The sequence below is a fragment of the Canis lupus genome, chromosome 25 (assembly GCF_011100685.1).
Source record: "Canis lupus familiaris isolate Mischka breed German Shepherd chromosome 25, alternate assembly UU_Cfam_GSD_1.0, whole genome shotgun sequence".
NCBI lineage: Eukaryota > Metazoa > Chordata > Mammalia > Carnivora > Canidae > Canis > Canis lupus.
This window is the reverse complement of record NC_049246.1, coordinates 8,890,827-8,911,656: the sequence shown is the minus strand read 5'-3', so window position 1 is coordinate 8,911,656 and position 20,830 is coordinate 8,890,827. Positions and strand designations below refer to the sequence as shown.

General features: G+C 40.3%; 1 protein-coding gene across 1 annotated transcript in view; it reads left to right on the top strand.

Moving 5' to 3' along the window:
• The window catches only part of B3GLCT (beta 3-glucosyltransferase), a 123,182-nt gene that overhangs the window by 80,809 nt on the left and 21,543 nt on the right, over positions 1 to 20,830 (top strand). The window contains exons 13-14 of the mRNA XM_038574489.1: positions 283 to 382; positions 15,667 to 15,786. Coding sequence (XP_038430417.1) covers positions 283 to 382; positions 15,667 to 15,786 — 220 coding nt within the window. The remainder of the gene's footprint in view (positions 1 to 282; positions 383 to 15,666; positions 15,787 to 20,830) is intronic.

The following is a 20,830-nucleotide window of genomic DNA, read 5'->3' as shown; positions in this document are numbered from 1 at the left end:
AGTATGTATTTTTTTAACTTAAAAAAAAAGATTTATTTATTTATTTTAGAGAGAAAGGGATAATGTGGTGGGGAAGGGCAGAGGGAGAGAGAGAAACTCAGTTTCCCCACCGAGTGCAGAGCCCAGTGTGGAGCTCAATCTCATGACCCTGAGATCGTGACCTGAGCCGAAACTAAAAGTCAGATGCTTAACCACCTGTACCACTTAGGTTCCCCTAAAATGAGTTATATATGTATTTTAAAGAAAATATTTCACTGTAAGTTTTCTTCTTGCCTTTCCTAGGTCACTGTGGAAAGACATTTGCCATTTTGGAAAAATTTTTGAATCACAGCCATGACAAAATAGCATGGTTGGTCATCGTGGATGATGATACATTAATAAGGTAAGGAGTCCTTCTCATCCTAGGGTGGCTTTAGATTCTACATGTATTCGTATTCAGAAACTATGATTGGTACTTCTGCTTCTAGCCAAGATTTTCCAACAGGAAATAGATTTACCCTCACATCTGAAACAACTCCCCCAAAAGGACAAAATACATGAAATGAGGGTTTTTAAGACAAGAGATTGGACATTAGGGAACAAAGGACAATGACCCATGAGACATATGAAACATAGGAAGTAGGTTCTATGACAGCCTTAGCTAATTGCCTTAAGAACATGTAAATAGCTGCTGAGGAAGGGGAGCCTAGGTTGAACCTGGCCAAACCTTGAGTTGAAGAGATGACACCAAGATCCTGGAGTGACTGAGGCCATTAGTTTATAAGACAGAGCACCAGAGAGGGAGAGCTGCATAGAAGGGGAACACTGGAGATCTGTGGGGGGTTCCCTTCAAGTATTCAGTAAAGTATTGATTGGTACACATATGCATGAGGAAACTACTGGAGGCTAGGGAGAGAACCAGCCAAAATGATGAGAGGGGATGGTGGCCAACACACAGGGCTGAGTATAGTACCTGTTCTCACTAGCCAGACTGGGAAATCCTGGATTCATAAGTGGGTAGAGCATATAGAAGTGTTTTGCTTTAATAGTGGGAAACAGCTAAGGCTGGACTAAGTAAGTACTGATCCAGTCCTGCCTAAGGAATCTTAAAAGAACCCAAAAGAACAAATTGTTTGCAAGTAACTAGTCTGCATCCAAGAACAAAGCTCAAGATTTCTAGAAATACAAAAATATCCATAACCCAAAAAAGATTCACAATGTTTGGCATTCAGTCAAAAGTTACCAGACATGCAAAGCAACAGGAAAATGAACCCATAATAAGAAAAATTAGTTGATTGAAATTGCCCCAGAAATGGCAGTGTTAACTAGTTATTTTAATTACCAGCTCTGTTAGTTATAGCTTAATAATTCTTCCATTTATTCCAAAAAGGAACATGGAAGGTGTAGCAAAACTGAACTGCTCTATGTTGTCTGAGGTGAAAAATCTATTGGATGGGATTTTTTTTTAGATTTTATTTATTTATTTGAGGGAAAGAGTATGAGAGAGAGCATGAGTAGGGGGAAAGGCAGAGAGAGAAGGAGAAGCAGATTCCCTGCTGAGCAGAGAGCCCACTGTGGGACTCAATCCCAAAACATTTAAAGGAATATTTTCCAAATTTGATAAAAACTATAAATCAACTTATCCAGACACTGATTCCAGATCAGTGAACCCCAGACATAACTGTGAACATCTAAGCAAAGCACAATCACCTTCAAAAACAGGGTCTTTTATAATAACATCTTGTATAACATTATTACATTTGTAACCACTACACTTGGTTCATTTGTATATCAATCTTCAGTAATCTACATTAAAAGTTTTGCCACATTTTCTTCATATTTAGCAGCAATAATACCTAATTGACCAATAAGGTCATAAATGTGTTTTTTAGTTTGAGCTTGTCTCCTTTTCTTTGCAAGATTCTGACATCATTCTTGATCACATGAACTTTGACTACTCCTAAGTCATGAGGCTGAATAATTGCAAGAGTTAGAGGCAGATAGGAAATTCAAAAATGGAGGGGCACCTGCATGGCTCAGTTGGTCAAGTGTCTAACTCTTGATCTCAGCTCAGATCTTGATCTCAGGGTCATGAACTCAAGCCCACTTTGGGCTCCATTGGGCATAGAGTCTAGTTAAGAAAAAAAATTCAAAAAATGGAAAAAGAAAGTGGCCAATAAAGGGAAAAAGTGAAACTAGAACAAGAAAGAAAAAGGAAAATGCATATCTGGAGTTATGAATAAACACCCTAAAGTAAATAAATTCAAATAAAAATTTAATAAGGGACATGGCTGAAAATTAGGAAAGCAATCCAGAAAATGGGGTCAAGTAGTTAAAAAGGTTAGAAAAAAAAGTGGTTAAAATGAAGAGGCAATGAAGTCCAACACATGCATAATTGGAGTCCCTGATTGAAGAAAAAGCAAAAGAACAGAAATAAAACTTAAGTTACCAGAAATAAAAGAGGACTTTAATGTGTATGTTGAAAGGTCCTACCTAGTGGGTGCCATGGAAAATTGACTTGGGATCTTCAACCTCACATAGCTGGGTAAAACTACTATATTTTGATGATAACTTCCTCGGAGTCTTGAGGCAAAACGATGGAATAACCTATAGAGCAAGAAAGTAAGACTCGCATCAGACTTCTCAGAATAATACAAGTATGGAAACAATAGAGGAATGTGTTAAACTCAAAAAACTGAATCCCAAATTTTATATGTAGCTATGATTCTCTTAAGTATCAAGGCTATGGAAAATGAATGAGCATGAAATAAAGGACTAGTATGTGCATGCATCCTTCTTGGGGAATATATTAGAGAACTTCATGCAAACAAGACAGATGAAATTTGGGCAAGAGGACTGATGGTGAACATGACATAGATTTAACTGTAAAGCAAAAACAGGGTCGGGGAGGTGGTAGAGGAATAGTATATAAATGTAATATGTTTTGACAAAGCAGGAAGTATGCAACTTTAAAAAATGGAAAGAGGAGCATTTGGGTGGCCCAGTGGTTGAGCATCTGCCTTTGGCTCACGTCATGATCCCAGAGTGCTGGGATGGAGTCTGGCATCAGGCTCCCTGTGGTGATCCTGCTTCTCCCTCTGCCTGTGTCTCTGCCTCTCTCTGTGTGTCTCTCATGAATAAATAAAATCTATATATATTTTTAGAAGTAAAGAAAAGAGGAAGTAGAATAAGATCATGGCTTATTGTATACCTAGTAGATGGATTCAAAAGATACAATGTAAAGCTGACAGATCTAATACTGTTAAATAAGAAAAAAAGCCTAAGAAGGCATAAAAAGTTAAATACAGGATAATGGGAAAAACTTTCTCAGCACACGGAATATTTTTTAAAGGAAAAACTAAAGAAATACAGTAAACAGTTTATGTATAATTAAAACCCAGAGTAATTTCTGTATTATATCAAATATCAGTCGTGTCACTAAATGCAAATGGGTTTAACTCACCAAAGAACTTTTCAAATTGGCTCATAAAGCAAACCCCAACTCTATATTTTTATATAAGAGACACATAAACAGTCCTTCACAAAGCCTAAAAATAAAGGGATGGCTAAAAATTTGGCAAACCAAAGAGAATAAAAAAAATCAATTCCCAACTCAGAAAGTTGGAAAAGAATCACAAAGCCAATGCAAAAAAAGACAAGGAAGGAAATAATAAAGATACATGCAGACATGATGAGGTAGAGAAAAAGATCAAATTAATGAAAATTCTGTCTCCTTGAAAAATTGTATTGAATGCTTTTCTCATTTATTGGTATCTCCTGGAAATCAAAGTGCACAATATATTTAGTATGCCAGTCTCTGTGAGAATGAAAGGGAAATAAAGCATACCTATGTCTCCTTATCTTTACAAAAACAAGTGAGGGCCAGATGAACCAGTAAACCATGAAGTTGGTTTCTAGAAGGGTTGGGTGGGAGAAGAAGATAGATGGTGTGACACTTCTGAATTTATCTTTTAACTTAGTTGGGTTGGGGAAGTATGCTCATATTTTACATATTTGAAAATCAGTAAGGACTGGAGAAAAGTCAGTAAGGAAAGAGAGAAAACTGAAGCAAATGAACTCAACTGTGTTTCAAATGAAAACATCATCACACCAAAGGAAAAATGCAACTGGTGCAAGTAATGGGGGAGACAGTATTTAGAAGGTGTGGGAAGAGGTAAGGAACGTCAGACAAATCCTGAATTTTCAGTTGGTCTGATTATTTTTTGGAGTGGTGTGGTAAAACCATTCTGAGGATTTTTAGGTACACTGGAGGCACACTGGAGGATTGAGTAAATGGGATTAGAAGCCAGGGTTCTCACTGTGGAAGAAGGGAAATATGGACATTGATTGGGACAGGTCAATGGGGGGGTAGATTGGAAGTAGAGAAATTTCTAACAACTCATAATTTTTGTCAGACTCATGATTTCTAAAGTACGTGTATGTGCACTTGTATGTTTCCTAGTTCTTTCTCCTAAAGGAGACTACAAGCAGATATCCCCGTAGCACTGGCCAACTAGAGAGCAGAACTGTGGTGCTGGCTGCTCCACTGATGCAGAGAAATAGCAGGTTCTAAGGCTTAGGCAAGAAGATATAAAGACAGTTGGAACATTCCTTTTTTTTTTTTTTTTTAAGACTTCCTTACTTTCTGGTATAAAAAGAAAAGTGCAGTTTAGGAGGACAAAGAAACAAACTTTAATGGTTTCCCAATGGCCAAGTCTTGGACAAACATCATATAATTAAGGGAAAAAATGAATTATGAACCATTAAAATTGGGAATCAGTGAGTTCATGATTATAAAAAGTAGAAAATAGGTAAATAAATGGGGGGAAGGATGGTATATTAAATACCATAGAGTGGGTAGTTTAAAACAACAGACATTTTTTTTTTCTTCTCACAGTTCTAGATGCTGGGAGGTCCAAGATCCAGGTCGTGGTAGAGTAGGTTTCCAGGGCCTCTTCTCTTGGTTTGAAGGCAGCCACCATCTCTGTGTCCTTTGTGTTCTGTGGAGAGAACTCTGAGGCATCTGTTCTTAGAAGGACATTAAATCTGTTGGATCAGAGTCCTCCTACCTTATGATCTTATTTAACTTTGATTACTTCCTTAGAGTCCCCATCTCCAAATATAACCACACTGGGGGTTCTGGCTTCAATGTATAAATTTGGAAAGGGACAAAATTCCATCCCTAGTGGGTAGACTCTTGCTTCCAGGATAATGAGAAGTTCTGACTGGTAAATGTGGAGATAGTGATGGAGTGGGAAAAGCCATCACTTTGTAACCATCATAGTAAAGATTAGGATAACAATCATTAATGGATGTTAAACTAGGGGTACGTTTTAATAGGGCCAAGGATATTTGCTGGTGTTAAAGTACCTGCCCAGAGTCTCAGAGTTAGCAATAGAAAGGTATAAGATGTGCAGGTGGCAGAAGAGGACCCTAAGTTCACCTCATCCCATGGAAATACCTACATAACACCTACATTAGTGTAAATAATCCAGAAAATGACCCAAAGACTGGTAGAACAGAATCTCTATGGCTAAATATAAAGGGGCCATGTAAAAAATGGTAGGAAGGGCAGAGAAGCAGTCAGGAACCAGGCTGACCTATGGAACTGTCCATGGGAGGGCCACTACAAGTACGGAGAAGGGAGAGAAGCAGACCCCACACTGGGCACCTTCCCAGGACCTGCACTGGGAAGACAAATCCTTATAATATTTAGCTTTGAAAACTAGAGGAGATTAACATTACCAGTTTTTACAATCAGTGGAGCTTAACACCTAGAACTTCAAAAAATCATTGGCTCAGCTCTGGGAGAGCTAGAGGGCCACAGGAAACTTGAGTTCCCACTCATAAAGAGATAGCATAACAGCCCCACTGAGATACAGAATAGAAGCAGCAGTTTTAAAAACCTGGGGTATAGGGAAAGGAGTTTTGTTTATTATCTCAGAATATATGCTGGAAGGGCAGGGTTCTTTAGGAGACTTCTCCAAGAACAAAAGAGCTAGCAGGCACCATTTCCCTCCCCCACCCCCTAGCCTACATGGACATGTGTAGCAATCAGCACAGTGCTAACACTCTCCATGTAGTTTGCTAACCATCTGCCACCTTCCCAGCCCTGCCCCCTTTTCCCCCACCCCTATACTTTTCTGCAGACTGCCCCCTTCAACCAGGCCTTGGCAGGAGTTCTCTAAAGCAGCACCAGATCTCCTTCCGCAGCAAATTGGGGCAAAGCTTGCTGACGCTATACACCCCATCCCCTCCAACCAGCCTTCAGCAAGAATGCATCCAGAATGGTGCCACAAGCCTGGAAATGTGCAGGCATCCCCAGGAAGGGGGGTCACTCTGGGGTGACTCCTGCCCCTGGGAGAGGGTAAGATAACCACACACACCAGTTCTACTGCAGCTCCAGCAGTAACCTGGGGGCAGACATATGGTCTGACTTTGGGCCCCACCCACCAACAGCTTCTCAGTGGACGATGCAGGGAGAATGCCCTGCAGTCCGATACTAATGCATCTCTGGTGAATAGATGGTCTTACCCAGCTCATCCCCACGGCAGTCCCAGACTAGCCCATTAACAACACAGGGGCCAAATCCTGCCGCAACAAAGAGAGCAACTGCAGACAACTGGTCTGAAGGCAAAAGCAGCCTAGCCAAACAATAGGGCACACTCAACACACACAGGAGACATCCCTGAAGGGAGAAGCAGGCTCCATGCAGGGAGCCTGACGTGGGACTTGATCCCGGATCTCCAGGATCAGGCCCTGGACCGAAGGCAGTGCTAAACCACTGAGCCACCTGGGCTGCCCTATCATCTTTTTTTTTTTTTTTTTAAGATTTTATTTATTTATTCTTGAGAGACACACAGAGAGAGGCAGAGACATAGGCAGAGGAAGAAGCAGGCTCCATGCAGGGAGCCCGATGTGGGACTCCATCCCTGGACTCCAGGAAAATGCCCTGAGCCAAAGGCAGATGCTCAACTGCTGAGCTACCCAGGCATCCCTGGAATTTTTCTGTAATCTTGATGTTATTTCCTAATAAAATGTTAAAAAACAAAATCCATAGTAGATTAGAGTAGAATTTCATCTGGATTTTTAAAAAATCATTATTCTAACAAGGCAAAAGATAAATAATATAATCATCTCAATAGCTGCATAAAAAGTATTTGACAAGATTCCATTCATGAAAAAACTCTCAACAAAAGAAGTATGTTTCTTCTAAACCCAAACATAATAAAGGCCATAAATGAAAAACACACAGATAATCCTCAAATGATGAAAAACAGAGCTTTTCCCCTAAGATCAGAAACAACACAAGAATGGTCCACTCTTTGCTACTTTTATTCATCATAGTACTAGTCACAGCAGTCAGACAAGAAATAAGAGGCATCCATATTGGTAAAGAAGTTCAACTGTCACTATTTGTAGATGACATGATATTATACATAGACAAACCTAAATATTCCGCCAAAAAAAAACCCTACTAAAATAAATGAATTCACTAAAGTTGCAAGATTCAAAATTGATACCCAGGAATTGGTAGTGTTTCTATACACTAACAACAACATCACAGAAAGAGAAATTAAGAATACAGAACTTAAAATTTCACCAAAAAGAATAAAATACCTAGGAATTAACTTAACCAAAGAGGTCAAAGACCTGTACTCTGAAAACAAGAAAACACTGATGAAAGAATTTGAAGATAACACAAACAAATGGAAAGTTATTCCATCCTCATGGATCAGAATATTGTCAAAGTGTCCTGTTACCCAAAGCAATCTACAGATTCAATGCAATCCCTATCAAAATATCAGCAGCATTTTTCTTAAAATTAGAATAATCCTATAATTTATATAGAACCACAGTAGCCAAAGCAATGCTGATAAAAAAAAAAGAAAAGAAAAAAAAGCTAGGGGCACTTGGGTGGCTCAGTCAGTTAAGCATCTGTGTTCAGTTCAGGTCATGATCCCAGGGTCCTGGGATCGAGCCTCACATCAGGCTCCCTGCTCAGCAGGGAGTTGGCTTCTCTCTCTCCCCTGCCCCTTTACCCACTCATATTCTCTCTCTCTCTCTCTCTCTCTCTCTCTCACTTTCTATTAAATAAATAAAAAAATAAAATCTTAAAAAAAAAAAAAAAGAACAAGCTGGAGGTACCAGAATTTCAGATTTCAAGATATACTACAAAGCTGTAGTAGTCAAAACTGTATGGTACTGATGCAAAGACTGACACATAGATCAGTGGAAAAGGTTAGAGATCCCAGAAATAAACCCCCATTAATATGGTCAATCTATGACAAAGGAGGAAAGAATATACAATGGGGAAAAGATAGTCTTTTTAATAAATGATCCTGGGAAAACTGAACAGCTACATTTAAAACCAGGAAAATGGACTGTTTCCTAATACCCTACACAAAAATGAACTCAAAATGAATTAAAGACCTAAATGTGAAACCTGAAACCATAAAAATCTATAGAGGCACAGGCAATAATTTCTCTGACATCAACCATAGTAACATTTTTTCTAGGTATGTCTCCTAAGACAAGGAAAACAAAAGTAAAAATAAACTATTGGGACTACGTTGAAATGGAAAGTTTTGCACAATGAAGGAAACCATCAACAAAGCAAAAAGACAACCTACTGAATGGGAGAAGATATTTGCAAATGACATATCCAACAAGATATATAAAGTTAATATCCAAGATATATAAAGAACTCCTACAGTACCAAAAATAATCCCATTAAAAATGGGCAAAACATCTGAATAGACATTTCTCCAGAGAAGACCTACAGATGGCCAACAAGGACATGGAAAGATGCTCAATATCAATAATTTTGAGGGAAGTCAAAACCAAAACTACAATGAGATATCACTACACACCTGTCAGAATGGCTAAAGTCAAATGCAAGAAAAAAGAAGTGTTGGCAAGGATATGGCTAAAAAGGAACCCTCCTGCACTGCTAGTGCTAATGCAAACTGGTATAGCCCCTGTGGAAAATAGTATGGAGGTTCCTCAAAAAGTTAAAAGTAGGAATAACATAGGATCTGATAATTCCATTATTGGGTAATTACTCGAGGAAAAGGAAAACACTAATTTGAAAAGATATATACACCTCTATGTTTATTGCAACATTATCTGCAATAGCCAAGACATGGAAGCAACCCAAGTGTCCATCGATAGATAAAGAGGTGGTATCTATCTATCTATCTATCTATCTATCTATCTACCTACCTACCTACCTACCTATCTACCTACCTACCTATCTATCTACCTACCTACCTACCTACCTACCTACCTATCCCACACACATACATACAGTGAAATATTACTTTAGCTATGAAAGAAAGATTTTGCCATTTGTGACAACATGGATGGACCTGGAGGGTGTTAAGTGAAATAACTCTTTCTCAGTTTGACTTATGATTCCACTAATGAACAGAATATTAAAAAAGAATAAACAGCAGAATCAGAATATAAATACGGAAAACTGATGATTGCCAGAGAGAAGGGAAGTGACGGGGGACGGGGGGACACAGACTTCCAGTTATGGAATGAGTAAGTCTTGGGAATAAAAAGGAGAACATAAGGAATACCATCAATGATATTGTAATAGCAATGTCATGAGACTGATGGTAGCTATACTTGTGGTGAGCGTAACATCATGTGTAAACTTGTCACCTCACTAAGTTGTACACCTGAAACTTAGATAACATTATGTGCCCACCACACACACACACACACACACACACACACACACACACACAGATCAGTATTATGCAGTTAAAAATCTATATGCAACACTAAGCTGTGTTAATATAATTTTGATAGCACATAATCTTTAGTGTTGCCATATTGTTTTTCTTCATTTCTGTGCCTCAAAATTGTCTGAAATGGTAACATATTGTTAAATAGAGTTCCTTTCCTGGGTGAACAGCCAGTCTGCTTGGACAGAATTGGACTGCTTTATTCACATTTCTAGTTTTTACCAAAATGAACCATATGATGGTTGTCAGACCCAGTTTATGATTCTCCAGCTTTAAAATGATATTGTGAGTAGGGAAGTGATTGACGTTATAAGGAAAAGAAACCCAGATGAGATATTAAGTACCAGTTATTTTAACCTCAGGAATTACAAGTTGGGGGCTGAATCGACATTTTTATAGTATGCAGAAGGAAGAGAAATACTTTTCATTTCTTCTCAGGTCAAGAACGTGATGTAAATTTTAAATTTGCCCCAGAGGTCTTTGAGGTTTTTTGTTTGTCTTTTGGTGGTGGTGGTGTTGTATTTTTACCTACAGACTTTTACTAGCCAAAAGTCACAGTTTCCTTAGAAATCTTTAAGAATATATTTTCCATAGCCGAATGCTGTCTTACTGGGTATCTGTACACTTTCTTACCTCCCCCTGCCAAGTTATTAGCTGACTTTCTGAAGATAGATTCCAAACTAGGTGCCTAGAATGTTTACCTTGTGTGCCTAAAATATGACAGTTTCAAAGATAACGTTTTTCTGGTCACTCAGAAATTATCTACATTGCCAGAGGCCTTGACCTCTAGGCAGATATAAACATGTTTAACAAACTTATAAACTCTCAGCACCACATTTTTAAGTGATATTTTCATGCATTAAATTTATTTTCTTCATTTTAATTTTTAGGCTTATTAGCTGGGGTATTTGTGTAAGTTGCATGAATGTGGATTGGAATGGTGTCCTCTTTCTTCTCTACTTCATACATCTCCACTTTGACTCCTTAAGACTCTACCTATCCCCCAAAAGAGGAAAGTGAAATTCTAGAACAGAAGAATTTATGATTAACGATTTAGAGAGGTGCTTGCTATCTCCACCTCTTGCACATGCATGGTGCTCATCAGGCTTGAGAAAGATTGAAATTTATTTAACCAATTAAAAAGAATCCAAAATTGACCAAGAAACAACTCTTTTCAGGGAACACTGATTAATATCATTAGAGAATTGAGGATTTTTGTGGAGACCTGGCAAGCTCTAGTTTAGAACACACAGTGGAAGGACTTTATAATGCATTTGTAAGTGATACAAGTTCTTCAAACATGGAAAAACTAGCATTTTCAACATCAACCTTTGTCTCACCCTTGAAAAATATTTCTATGTTTTATTTTCCTGTGAAGTCTTTTTCTTCCTTCATCCTTATGGCAGCTGTAGTTGTAGGTGTTTTTGACTAGCTCCTGGATATTCTCATTGCCCTTTGTAAGCTATCTCGTTGACATATAACAAAGAAGTATGGGTTCCAGAGGTATAAATAGACATAAAAAGACAACTCATGTGCCCTTACTCAGGAGAAAACTGTGCATGGCTGTATGCAATAATTGGAAGGTTTCCTGGAAATCCTCACTGCCTAAATTCCCATTCCCCACCTGCCAGCCATGTGCCTGACGTGGATCTCATTTGTACCTCAAATATTCCATTTGTGGGGGTAAACTGGGTGGCACAGTCTGTTAAGTGCCTGACTCTTGGTTTCAGCTCAAGTCATGATCTCAGAGTCATGGGATCGAGCCCTGAGTCATGCTCTGCACTCAGCCCAGAGTCTACTAAAAGTTTCTCTTTCCCTCTCCCTCTGTCCCCCTCCCGACTCCCCATGTGCTCACTTGTGCACTCTCTCTAAAATCTTGAAAAAATTCCTTTTGGAATCCATTAAAAATTAAAAGATACTAAGTGTTAGAAAGTGGCAGAGGGTCAGTAATGTATTCTCCAGACTGAGAAGGTACTATAAAACCAAAAATGAAGCAAGCTTCTTCAAACCAGTCACAGTTTTATTCCTAGGGTAACTTACTGAGAGGCTGATGGACAGATGATCCAGGCTGAAACATGCTCTTATTCTCTACCCCTATTCTCAGCCTCTGTCTGGACCTTTCCCCTGCTCTTATGGAGTGAGGGACATGGTGGGGAGGTCATGAGTAATTATCTTAAGTGGTACCATCTGTGCACTAGAGGGGGGAACAAGGTGAAGTCCTCAAAATGGAGTCAGTGTTGTCAGCACTCCTACTCTCTCCACCCTTGACATCTTTATGGCCTAATCTTTGCACACCATTCTTTCACAGTGACCTTAGTACCAGACAGCAGGAGGTGACTTGTATCCTGGTGCCAGCAACAATATAGGAGCTTAACCAGTACTACTCCTTGATTTTTCAGGATTTCTCATTCTTGAGGGGGTAGGGGTGATGACCAGTCTAACTACTTCCTGCTGAAAAGGGGTGCAGATCAAGATTTGAGGAATGAAACTGCCTTGCATCAAACTGCAGAGATTCTGTTAGTACTAAGTTGAGCCCCCATCGTTTATGGAGCCATTATTTTGGATATATTTGCATATAGTCTTAGCATCTTTTTCTATTTTATAACAAGGGCAATTAGGTAAGTTCATTTGAAGAGCGGTTCTCATTTCAGGAGGTCGTCCTGCTGGTGGGCTTTCAAAGTCAGGCCTATAGTGTGCAATCTGTCAGGTAGAAAATAAGCCATATATGCAAGGAAACCAAAAGAATGCAGGGTCCAGCCTAGTTTTAGAGGTAAACAATCAGCATTCAAAGATAATCAGAACTAGAATCTAACACCCATTAAGACAAATTACTGAAAGAATTTTTTTCTCTCTAAAATCATACTCATTTTTTTAAAGATTTTTATTTATTTGAGAGAGAGGGAGAGAGCAGGAGAACACAAGCACTGGAGAGGGAGAAGCAGGCTGCCCATCCAGCAGGGACCCTGATGCAGGGCTGGACTCCAGGATTATGACTTGAGCCAACAGCAGCCACTTTAACCTATTGAGCCACCCAGGTGCCCCTAAAATAACCTTCATTTCTACAAAGGTAGCCAAATTCAGATTAACTTGTTTGTGGGGCACCTGGGTGGCTCAGATGGTTGGTTAAGCATCTAACTCTTGATTTTGATTCAAAATGTGGAGTCTGCTTGAGATTCTCTCTCCATTTCCCCTTTGCTTCTCCCTGCCCGCCTCCCCTTCAGCACCCCTTGCCGCCAAAAACAAGATTAAGCTATTTGTAAAACAAGTCCAATTTTAACAAGCTTGCCTTAATTATTATTTTTAAGCCCAATTATTTACATAAATGCAGTAAGAATAGCAGCTGGTCATTAGGTTCTTTTTAAATCTGCTTTACTGGGACTTCTCATAAGGAATTTCAGATTGAGCCTTTAACAGCCTTTGGAGACTGCAAGCCAAGCCAAATACCTCCCATCAGACTCACCTGCAATCTGTTTAGTTTGGTTACTTCCTCTCTTCTTCGAGTTCCCCCAAATACCTGTGGTTCCTGAGACTGACAGGAAATGATCTTCCTTAATCTCCTGGTAAGGCTCTGAGGAAGCCTGTAAGCAAGGGACCAGGCTGATTTTTTTCCAAGGGGCTTCCTTGGCTCCCTAAAACCAATCTTAGTTCCTTAAAGCTGTCTGGCCATATCAGAATCTATGCAGGTCTCTTAAATAGGACCTTCCAGTCACAGCCTTGATAATATAACCACCGTTTCAGTGATGTCCTGTTACAAGAACCATATTCTTATTGAACTTCTATAAATAACTATAATTGATTTCTCATTTTGTTGTTGCCACAGCTTCAGCCAAACCCTCTGGATGTGAACTTACATTCAACTCACATTTGGCATTAATATTTCTAAGGCCTTTTACTACCATTTTTGCCTTTATTTCTCCCAAAAAATTTAAGGTGTTTCTGTAGACAAGTGTGCATTCAGCCAGTGATTGTTAGAGCTAGTACAGTCTGTTGGTTAGTGCAAGATCAATAAATGATTAATTCCATATAGGGCCCTCTGGTTGGCCCCTCCTGCATGCATGAGAGGGCAACACTGGCCTAACTCCTGTCTCTAGGGGTAGGTGGTATCCACCCCTGAAATTCTGCCATTAGCAGAGGGGCCCTTGACAACACACCTGGCTTTTTAGAGCTTTCAAGGAAGTAAACTGCTTTCCCTTAGGCAATGCCTTCTAGAGGCTTAGCAAGACCCAACTGAGTTGTCTATATTTTCTCTTGGGGTCCCAGACAATATTAGATCTTGCTACCATTGTTTACAAGATCTTGATAGGCTTCTTTTCCACCACTTCATCATTGAGGGGATCCTTTATTTTTCCCTATTTTTCAATCTATTTACCTTTCAGTTTTGTGTAAGTTGGCTACTATAGTGGCTATCATAGCAGTGGGCTGTTTAGCCACACGGACAAGAACAGATACTAAAGTCTGATACCCTGCCCTTGGGGCTGACTGTGAGATACGAACATTGATGTAAGAGAAAAGTAATTCTTCATTTGGGCCACCAAAATACTGGGTGTAAATGGTATGTTCCATCCTCGGTTCTTCCACAGGGGTCCAGTGCAATGGAGGGGAGGGAGTGTCCTTGTTAAGCCAGGTTTTAAGTGCCTGCAGGTCTCACCCATGCCTGCAGTATACAGTCTTGGTCACAAGGCAGGTTGAGCAGTGGCCTAGGCCATTTTTGACATCTTAGGAGTCCATTTACAATAATACCACCTCCTCCAGCATCCCACAGTCATAACACTCAAGCTGCCACCGCTTCTTGGCCCATTTGCTTCTCCACGATCTCAGGCATTTTTAGGGCATCTCCATATTCACACACTGGCCTGAAGTGCTCAAAATACATGGCCAAGTCTCCCCACAGGGTCGTGGCTAGCCAGCCTGGGATTTCCCGTGCATGGACCATGGGCTTCCCCCGGCTTGGCTGTTTCACCTATGGCTTGTTTCATTGTTGGTATCCTGCCCACTACTTCAAGCATTAGTAGGTGCAGGAGGGTCAATAAAGTATCTTCCAAGACTGAGAGGGCACTTTAATACCGAAAAAGGAAGCAAGCCACTCCATTCTGCTTACATAGTTTTATTTAGGGTAACTTAGTGATTGATGGTCAGTTGATAGGTCAGGACAGTAATATGTAGCCATTCTGTGCCACTCTCCAGCCCTTCATCCCTCAGGGCATGGCGGTGCTGTCTCAGGGTAGGTATCTAAAGTGGCGCCACTTGTGCACTACAGGTGAGGGCGAGATGGAGGGCCAAAGATGGAGTCAGTGTTGTTAGCACTCCTACACCAAGTACACCTGAAAAGATGTGGCAGTTAGTTCACACTCACTGGGAAACAGGACTGGTACACTGGCCACCTTTACTTCATTAATCTGCCACCCTGTTCACCCAACCTAGGCAGCTGTGTTCTGGCAGGAGCTTTTTAAAACTCAGCCTGGGGGCACCTGGGTGGATGAGCAGTTGAGCATCTGCCTTCAGCCCAGGATGTGATCCTGGAGTCCCGGATTTGAGTCCCACATTGGGCTCCCTGCATGGAGCCTGCTTCTCCCTCTGCCTGTGTCTCTGCCTCTCTCTCTCTCTGTCTCGAATGAATGAATGAATGAATAAAACCTTAAAAAAATAAAATTGAGGAGTAAGCCCCACGTTTTTTAGTTTTTCTCCTGTTTCTGGGAATATACAGCTTCCATCAATTTTTCTTTCCTTTTTTTAAAAAATGCATTTCTTCTGTAAATCACTTAAATTTCATTTCTAAGTGATTTCAGTAAAGTATTATACTATCAGTATATCTGTATACAGACAATTATACATATGGAATAACCAGTGGGATGTAAGAATCACAGACTATTTACCATGAAAAGAGATTTTGAATTAAGTCCTTATTGCTTATGTTCCCTTTGGAATTTAGCATCTCCAGACTCCAGCACTTGCTTAGCTGTTACGACTCCAGTGAACCGGTGTTTCTGGGAGAGCGGTACGGCTACGGCCTGGGCACTGGCGGCTACAGCTACATCACGGGAGGAGGAGGGTAACTATGACCATAGTTTTCTGCAGATACTTTCAACATTAATTTCTGTTTCCATGATGTAGGGCTGGGTCTGTGGTGGTGGGATCTGTCTTGATACCTAAGTGCTCTGTAAATGGCAGTTGTTTCTTTAACAGGAAAGTGAACAAACATTAAATTTACTAAATACAAAAAAAAAAAAATCCATGGTAAAGACTATTTCACACCATGAAGAAATATAAATGGGTGTCAAGGTACTTGGTAGAAATGTTCCTATAGGAATGATTGCTTCTAGGTAGCCAATTATTTTTGATTGTTTAAATGGAAAAGAAATTTGGATATAGATTTTATTGCCAGAAAATAAGCCATTAGACTTTCAAATCATCTAGTGCTAATAAATCACATTTAGGAAGAGTCGTATAGAAGTTTAGACTTGGTATCAATTATAGTGATTTAAAGTTCATCAACAGGTATTTGTTGCATGCCCACTCTGTGCCAAAGCAACATTCTTGGCACTGGTGTATAAACCTCTGAAGGGTCGGGACTTGGTATTCTTACTTGGTAATCCCCTAGAGCATAATGGTTCCTGCTGCAGGACCTCAAGAATCATGTTCCAGATGTTCTGGTTTGGTCTAGCTAATTCAGGGGTTAATATAGCTTGGATGTGGCTCTTTCCTAGTGATAACTAAGCCTGGGCAGGAATACTAATCTTTTTGAGCAGTGCCATGCCTCTACCTGACCTCATTAGCAACAGGGATGGGTGTCCATGTAGGCCTTTGATAAGACACCAAAGGGAAAGGCTATGGAGTACTGATCTCTTCATTTAAAAAAAAAGAAAAAAAAAAAGGCTTGCAAGCTATGTGCCGCCTTATGGTAATGCATTTTGTTTTCAGTGGGTAAGGCTCTGGTGTTGTTTTTGGATCAGGGCATGGTATCTGTTGAGTAAGAACTCCTTACCTTTGAAAGGGATCTTATTTGAATATGGGTTTATATATTTTGTAGCACATGGGTGTTTGTATACTTTTAACACAGAAGTGACTTGTGTCAAGAAAACTATTTTGTTGTCTTCCTTGCCTGTTGGATTTCAGTGTTATTTCTGAGACTGGCCTGTGATGCCTGAAGTGGCACTTGACCTCGCCTAGCCAGTATTGTCTCATCACTCCAGTTGGTTGCTCATTCACTCCACAAGCCTAGTGAGTGCAGGAATAGGGGATGCAAACAAAAGCCATGGGAGCTCCTTCCTTCCCTATGATCAGGCTAGGCCAGATCAGCAAATACCCTGCATGAGAGTCACTGATCCCTTTCCTAGGCCTGTGGTGGCTAAAGACAGCATCTTTAGCCTTTTATACGTTCAACTTCTTTCTACCTTGCCTACCATGGACTTTCTACTGCCTCCAGTTTTCCCATCTTAAAACTCCTTCCTGCCACCACACCCTCCTTCTTCTCCCCCTCAGATCATCTTAAGAACTCATCTTTTCTGCTTCCCCAGCCCACACTTCCATCTGGCCCCCACACTTGGCCTTCCACCTAAACTATCCTGCTGGGGTCTCTGGCGGTGTCCATGGAGCCAAATCCAGTGGCTCAATTCCAGTTTTTCTCAGCAGCCTTTGACAAAGGTGACTGCTTACTCCTTGAAATGCTCCTTTCTCTTGCTTTCCAGAACAGTGTCCTATCCTTGTGTATTCCTGCCGTTCCCATTATTCCTTCTCAGTTTCCTTTTCCTATCCCTTAAATGACTGTGTTTTCCAGGCATCTTCTCCAGTGTCTCTTCTTTTCTTGATCTGTATTCTCCTTTGTGATCTTATCCACCCCTACGACTATGCTGAAAGCCCCCAAACTTCTATCCCCAGACTACAACTCTCTTCTGACCTCTGGACTCCTACCTCCACCTACCAGAGGCCGTGTTCACTGGGGTGAGTTACAGAACATGAGACCCAGCACTCCATCCTGACCTCATCTTCTGACTCTGACCCCTGATTTAGTGTTTTTCTGGTAGTCTCACCTCAGGGAAGACATGCAGTCACAAGTTCCTGCCCCAGAGACCTGTGAGTCTGCTTTATGTTTCTCCTCCTTATCCCCCAGGACCTTGCAGTCAATCTAGTCACTTTTGTCTCCTAAATACCACTTCTGTCCCCACTTCTCCAGGTCTAGTCTGGGTCACACCACCTCTCCCACATGTGCTCCTGCCACAGTGGGATTCAGATTCCAACAGGAGTCATGCTGGTCTGGGAACAGGCCTCATTTTAATCACTGTCAGTTTGCCAGGTCCACAGCCTGCTTAGATGCTGCTGAGGCCACTGCCATGGGGCCGATGTCTCTAGCTGGTCTCCTTCCTCCTGCCCTTTGACCCACCTTGTCCCTGAAGTTGCCACTGCTTGCTGCCCACCTGAGAAGGATTCCTCTCTCTAGAAATTAGTTCTTCCGGATTTCATACCATCCATCTCTTCAATAATTCCATAGGTTAATGTGATTTTAATTTTATTTGATTTTTTTTTGTTTTTTTTGGTATTACCATGGGAAATGAAAGTCTTTTGCATTCTTTTATAACCTCCTGTTACCTTTAGGATAAAGTCCAAATTCCTCATTTGGACTTACCAGGCCTCTCATGACCTTGGCAGATGCTGTTTTACTTTTCTAGCCTCGTTTGTGTGCACTGTCATCTTAAAGAGTTCCTGAACTTACTTCAGCTCCTCAGAGGCATTTCTTCTTTTCTCTTCCTCCAAGACTGGCATCTACTGGTCTCTACATAGAACTGTGTCCCCTCCCCAACTTTCTGTCCTTGTCACCCTGCTCATCCTTCTCTTTTTTTGGACATAATATAGCTATCATTTATTCCTGGAAGCCGTTGGCCTAGTCTTGCTTCTCAAATCTGGGTTTGATGCCTTTCAAATGTACTTTCGTAGCATATTATGCAAACCATTATCATTTAATTGCCTATTTACCTTTCTACTTTCCACCTAAATTATGAATTATTTGAAGGCAGCACCTGTGTCTCATTTCTCATTATATCCTCACTTCCTAGCATAGAGACTCATTTTTTACAAGATACAATGAATAAATGAATAAACAAATGCATGAACACAGACTTGATCTGTATATAACTAATGACCAGTATAATGTTTTGTTTTTAATAGCATTTTTACAAAGATGCAGAAACATTCATCATGAGATCATCTCATATCAACCTTTGAAAAAAGTTGCAGACACAATGTTAAATGATTTCTCAGTAGACTTATGATTTTTTTTTTTGTAAACAGCAAGCCAGGATCAATTAATGGCTTATAAAATCTATGAATGGATCATGACCATCATTTAAAAATGATAACATATAAAATGGAATAGAATAAAATAGATATATCATAGTGTATCACATGTAGCAAGGATATGTATTGTGAAATTTTGTTTCAGTTTTATACACACAGCACATATAAATGGTTGTAGTATGAAATGTGTTTGTGTTCTCTCTGGTTCACAGTCAAGTTAAGTTTTTGTAAAGCCTTGCCTTGAACCATCTCTCTTAAGCCCCACTAAGCAGAGCTGAATTGGGAGTATAGACTCCATAGTGCTTTACATGTAGGTACTCTGTATTGTTTGGAAAATGAGACCTTTGCATTATTTGAAGCCAGTTGTCTGGTGTTCACTTCTTTGCTTCCTCCTTGGATATTTGGGTGTCTGCAGATAGTTTATTCAATAACTGCTTTCCTTTTTGCAATACTTACCTCTGTCTCTGGATGTCATTATTATTCTCTCTGGCAGCCTCTTTGGAAGAGGCTGAAGGCAGTGTTCTCTAGAGAGAGCCCTGGCTTGCTCATCTTCTGGAAGACCAAAAGCAGTGGGCATCTTTCTTTGTTTCTTTGTTTCTTTGTGAGGAGGGAGGAGTGAGGGGGGGGGGGGGAGGGAGGGAGGAGGAGGGAGGGAGGGGGGAGGGAGGGAGGGAGGGAGGAGGAGGGAGGGGGAGGGAAGGGGAAGGGAAGGGGAGGGAAGGGGAGGGAAGTGGAGGGAAGGAAGAGGGGGGCGGGGGGGTGGTAGGGGAGGGGGGAGGGGGGAGGGAGGGAGGGGAGGGAGGAAGGAGGAAGGGAGGAAGGGTGAGGGAGAAGGGAGTTGAGAAGGGAGGACGTGAGGAGGGAGCATTCCCCCTTTAGGGGAAGGGAGTACTGTGTGAGGAAGGTCTTAAGTGCGTCCGGTGCTCCTTTCTACTTTTTCTTTCTTGACATTCTTAGTCTTCTTCCTTTCTTCCTTTTTCTTTCTTCTTTCTTTTTCTTTCTTTCTTTCTTTCTTTCTTTCTTTCTTTCTTTCTTTCTTTCTTTCTTTCTTTCTTTCTTTCTTTCTTTCCTTTTAGTGGGCATGTTTCTGATGCAGTTTATCTTCTGTATGTGCTCTTGATCCGCATGCATGGCCTTAGGCAAGCTCCAGTCTCCCGTTTCAGTCTTTCTTCTGCTTAAAATTGGTGTGTTGTATATTAAAAGAAATCACTTAGAGCCTCTCAACATCTTTTTAATATTTAAAAGTTGGCATACGAACAGACATACCATGATGTGTCTAGTAAAAAAACCGTCTTCCATTTTGTGGGACAACTCTTCATTTTGAAATAACTCATCAGCATAGTTATAACCAGGTGTTATTAGAGGCTCTTGTATATTTATTCTGTGTGCATAACTGATGTAAGACTGTTCTGTGTATGGAAAAACAGAAAAAAATTACTAATAAAGATTTTATGCTTCCATTTTATCTTCCTATAAGGCTAACTTTTTAGAGAGTGGGCCAAAATAAAAGAATGGGCTTTCCCTTTCTTTCTCATTCTATTACATGGTGACAAAAGAAAAAAAAAAAGTAAACTCTTTTTATTTAAATTTAGTTCAAGATAAACAAGATTACAGCTCTGAAATACAAGTACAGCAGCCCTTGAACAGTTGGGTTTGAATTGGGTAGGTTGGCTTACATGCGGGTTTTTTTTTTTTTCCGATAAATACAGTACTATAAATGTATTTTCTCTTCCTTATGATTTTCTTAATAATACTTTCTTTTCCATACTTCACTTTATTGGTAGGAATACAGTTTATAATACATG